This window comes from Triticum urartu, chromosome 6A, assembly GCF_056163025.1.
Source record: "Triticum urartu cultivar PI428250 chromosome 6A, HENAU_Tu73, whole genome shotgun sequence".
In the NCBI taxonomy this organism is placed as follows: domain Eukaryota; kingdom Viridiplantae; phylum Streptophyta; class Magnoliopsida; order Poales; family Poaceae; genus Triticum; species Triticum urartu.
This window is the reverse complement of record NC_141878.1, coordinates 456,698,967-456,703,405: the sequence shown is the minus strand read 5'-3', so window position 1 is coordinate 456,703,405 and position 4,439 is coordinate 456,698,967. Positions and strand designations below refer to the sequence as shown.

Here is a 4,439-nt window from a genome sequence, read left to right as displayed (position 1 = left end):
TCGGCGATGACGACGCCGACGCCGGCGACGCTTCGCCCCCCTCCCAGGCCCTTGTCCACAGCACCATAGCTTCCCGCGTCGCTCCGGGAACGCCGATGGTGGTCTTGGCCGCGGCTCCTACTCGCACGGTGGTTCTCGTCGGCGGCGAGGTGCTCCCCCGCCCGCGCGCGTCTGGCAGGGCGTCCTCGGGGCGCACCCTCCTACGGGCCCGACAGTCGCTACACGACAACGCACGGCCCGCCAGCGCGTCAGCTAGCCTAAGGCTACGAACGTCAGCGGGGCCCTCCCGCTTTCGACTTTAATTCAAACTCCCGCGCGCCCCTCCTCACTGGTTCCCTCGCCCCGCCAATCGATGGCCTCGACCCCGCCCGGGCCCCTTCTCCTGTGTGCTGCGACCGGTTGCACCAACCATGACGCTCCAGATCCTTCGGTGAATATTCCCCTCGGATCCCCTGCCCGTCCGGTCGACAGCTGCCGCCAACCCGCTCCCCCTCGCGTGGATCCTAAGGAGTCCCCACCACCCCGTGACCAATCTCCGCTCGTTGTGTCGTCGTCTCCCGAGCCTTCTGCTGTGCCAATCCCGGAGCCCCTGTTGGCCCCATCCGTTGAGCGTGCCATCGTCCTCGTGCCTTGTGGGGCCGGTCCCTCCACGCCCCACCATGCCAGCTCCCCAATGGCCCTTGACGTGACCACTCCATGCAGCGGCCCTTCAGCTGCCCTGGATGGTTTCTCGTCACTGATCCAGATGCCTACAACTCCTCTTCTGCCTGCCCCTGCTCCACGTCGCCGGAACGTGGTGCCGCCGAATTTCACCCCCGGGCATAGCCATCGGCTGGCACGTGCTGACCGAGGCCTAGACTCTGAGTCCAAGGCACGGCGTGTCCTTCTCCGCCGCCTTGGCCTCCTTAGCGAAGACGAGCCACTCTCTGTGGATATCTTGGCTAAATACTCCAGGGTCTTTGAGGAACTCCTTGCGGCCCAGACCGTACAGGCACTCGCCGACTTCTATGGCTGGAACGTGCCGTCTAGTTTCTCGCTCGGGTCCGCGACGCCGGTCACCTCGCCTAGCCGGCTAATTGCCGCCTAGTTGCCTGGTGTCGTTTGTACTATGACTTGTTCGTTTCTTATGGATTGTAGTCACCGTATCATTTTCTGGAACACTCGTGGCCTCAACTGTCCAGCGAAACTCAGCGCTGTCCGCTCGGTCGTGTGTGCTGCTCGCCCCGCCGTGGTCTGCTTGCAGGAGACGAAGCTCGCAGACGTCACCCCCTTCCTTGTCGCAGATTCACTTGGGAACGAGTTCTCTAGTTGCTTTCCCCTCCCCGCTGACGGCACACGCGAAGGCATCATCCTCGCATGGCGCCCATCCGATATCTCCCTGACAAACCCCCTCATCGGGGCTCATTTCGTCGCGGCCTGTGCCACCACCCCAGGCTCCGACTCCCACTGGTGGATCACGGGCGTCTACGGACCCCATGACAAGGCGGGTAAAGCCTCCATGCTCGCAGACCACTCCGACTTCCGCGCCGCTCGGATTGGCCCTTGGATTGTCGGCGGCGACTTCAACATGATCTCGTCCGTGGCCGACAAGAACAATGACCGGCTCAACCAGCGCTCTATGCCGCGTTTCCGTCGCTTCATGGCTGACACTGAGATTCGCGATATATATCTGCATGGCAGGCGCTACACCTGGTCCAGCGAGCGCGACCCTCCCACTCTCGTGCGCATCGATTGTGTCCTCTGCTCGCCGAGTTGGGAAGTGGCCCACCCCCACTGCCTCTTCCGATGCCTCTCCCCCGTCGCCTCGGATCATGCGCTGCTGCTCGTCGACTGTTCCTCCCCCTCCCTGGCCACACGTGTTTTCATTTTGAGCGGTTCTGGCCCAAGCTTGAGGGTTTTCACCAGACGGTCGCCCTGCTTGGCATGAGCCGACGCGCGACTCGGACCCGTTTTGCCGCATCTTTGCCAGCCTCAAATGCACCACTCGTGCCTCAGAGCTGGAGCGCTCGGAGGATAGGCCATGTTGTGCTTCAGCTTTGCATTTCCCGCGAGCTCATCGCGCGCCTTGACACGGCTCAAGATTTTCGGCCCCTCTCGCCCGTGGAATCCTGGCTTCGTCACCAGTTGAAGAGAACTTACCTTGGTCTCGCCTTCCTGGATAGATCCATCGCTCGTCAACGGGTCCGTCTTTCCTGGCTGCGCACCGGCGATACCGACATTGCCTTCCTCCGCCTTCGGGCTGCCCATCACAGACAGCGGAACCGCATCCATGCGCTCCGCGTGGGCGACGACGTCATCACCAACCCCTCGGCCATGGCCGAGGCCGCCTTCTCCCACTTCTCTGTCCTGCTCGGCACCGCCGACCACCGCGACCATACCATCGCCCTCGATGAGATTGACGATCGGCACTTCGACCTTTCTGCGCTCGACCAACCCTTCTCCGCCAATGAGATCTGTACCACCGTTCGCCAGTTGCCCCGCGGCAAGGCGCCCGGACCTGACGGCTTCACGGTCGAATCCCTGATCGCTGCATGGGATATCATCCGCGACGACTTCGTCGAGGCCTTCGGCAAGCTCTACGACCTCAATGGCCGCGGCTTCCAGAAGCTGAATGAAGCTCTCCTCACCCTTCTCCCCAAGCATCCGGAAGCCTCCTCGCTTTCTGAGTATAGACCGATCAGCCTCATACACCTGTTCGCCAAGGTGCTCTCTCTACGGCTTGCGCCGCGTCTAGGTGAGCTCATCTCCACCAACCAGAGTGCCTTCATTTCCGGTCGGAGCATCCATGACAACTTCATGCTCGTCCAGCAGACCGCCAGGCAGCTGTACTCTCTCCGTCTACCGCACGTCCTCCTTAAGCTGGACATTGCCCGCGCTTTCGACTCAGTCTCCTGGCCGTTTCTCCTTGAGGTGCTTCAGCACCTGGGTTTTGGTCCCCGCTGGCGCAACTAGATATCCATCCTCCTCTCCACGACCAGCACCAAGGTGCTCATCAACGGGCTCCCAGGGCCACCGATCCGGCACTGCAAGGGGCTTCACCAGAGCGACCCCGTGTCCCCCATGCTCTTCGTGATCGTCATCGACGTCCTTAACCGCCTCTTCCAGCGCGCCACCTCCCTGGGGCTCCTACACCGGCTCACTGACCGCCATATGGCCACCAACCTCTCCCTCTACGCGGACGACGTCGTGCTATTTTGCCACCCCGACAAACGTGACCTTTCTGCGGTGCGCCGCATTCTTGAGTTGTTCGGCACCACCTCCGGCCTCCACACCAACCTTGCCAAAAGCACGGCTATTGCAATCCGGTACCCTCCTGAGCTCCGTGGTTCTATCTCCGACCACTTCGCGTGCGCGATCGGCGAGTTCCCCGCCAAGTACGCCGGCCTCCCGCTTTCCATCCGGAAGATCACCGCCTCATCTCTCCAACCCTTCGTCAAAAAGCTGGAGAAAAAGATCTCCCCATGGTGGGAGTCCATGCTCTCCCGCGGCGAGCGTTTGGCCCTCATCTAACATGTGTTCTGCGCGATGCCCACGCACATCATGATTGCCATGTCTCTGCACCCCTCCATTCTTCGCCAAGTTAATCGCCTCCTCCATGCTTTTCTTTGGCAAGGACGGAAGACCACCAATGGAGGCCATTGCCTCGTCAGCTGGGCTAAGGTCTGCCGCCCCTTGGCGTACGGCGGCCTTGGCATCCCCGACCTGCAGCGTTCCGCTCACGCCTTGCATGCCCGATGGCTTTGGTTGCGCAAAACGGACCTCACCCACCCCTGGCAGCATCTTCACATTCCTTACAGCCCGGCCGTTCAGGCCATCTTTCGAGCTTCAACCTCCTGGACGATCGGTGACGGCGCCACCTGCCTATTCTGGGAAGACCACTGGATCGCGGGCTCTCCATCGCCGAGCTGGCTCCCCTCCTCCACGCCCTCATCCCCCACCGACATCGCAGAGTCCACACCGTGGCCGCGGGTCTGGCCTCCCGCGCCTGGATCCATGATGTGCAGGGACATCTCTCCCCCGAGGCGCTGGTTCAATACGTCCTTCTATGGATGCAGCTTCAACAGATAATGCTCTCCGCCTCGCCGGACGCCCTCACCTGGCGTTTTGGACCCCGAGCGGCGTATACTCCACCAAATCCTACTACAAAGCTCTTTTCGTCGGCTCTACTATCAAGCCCTCCTGGCACCTCACCTGGAAATCCTGGGAACCCCTACACATCAATATCTTTCTCTGGCTCGCCTTCCAGGGACGATGCTGGACCGCCGACCGGCTTGCTCGCCGCGGCCTTGCGCACGCCCCTCTTTGCATCCTTTGTGACCAGGAGCCTGAGACCATGGCGCACTTGCTCGCGGGCTGCGTCTTCTCCAGGCAAACCTAGCATGAAGTCCTTTCTTGGCTTCGTGTCCCCAACATGCCGCTTCCAGACCCCGGGTTGTGCT

General features: G+C 61.8%; 1 protein-coding gene across 1 annotated transcript; it reads left to right on the top strand.

Moving 5' to 3' along the window:
- Positions 1–673: 673 nt before the first annotated feature.
- LOC147965684 (uncharacterized) lies at positions 674–3,510 on the top strand. The gene is made up of 4 exons (XM_087530558.1): positions 674–1,041; positions 1,138–1,894; positions 1,996–2,910; positions 2,953–3,510. Exons 1-4 carry the CDS (start codon positions 674–676, stop codon positions 3,508–3,510), a joined length of 2,598 nt encoding a protein of 865 aa, XP_087386684.1.
- Positions 3,511–4,439: the final 929 nt, after the last annotated feature.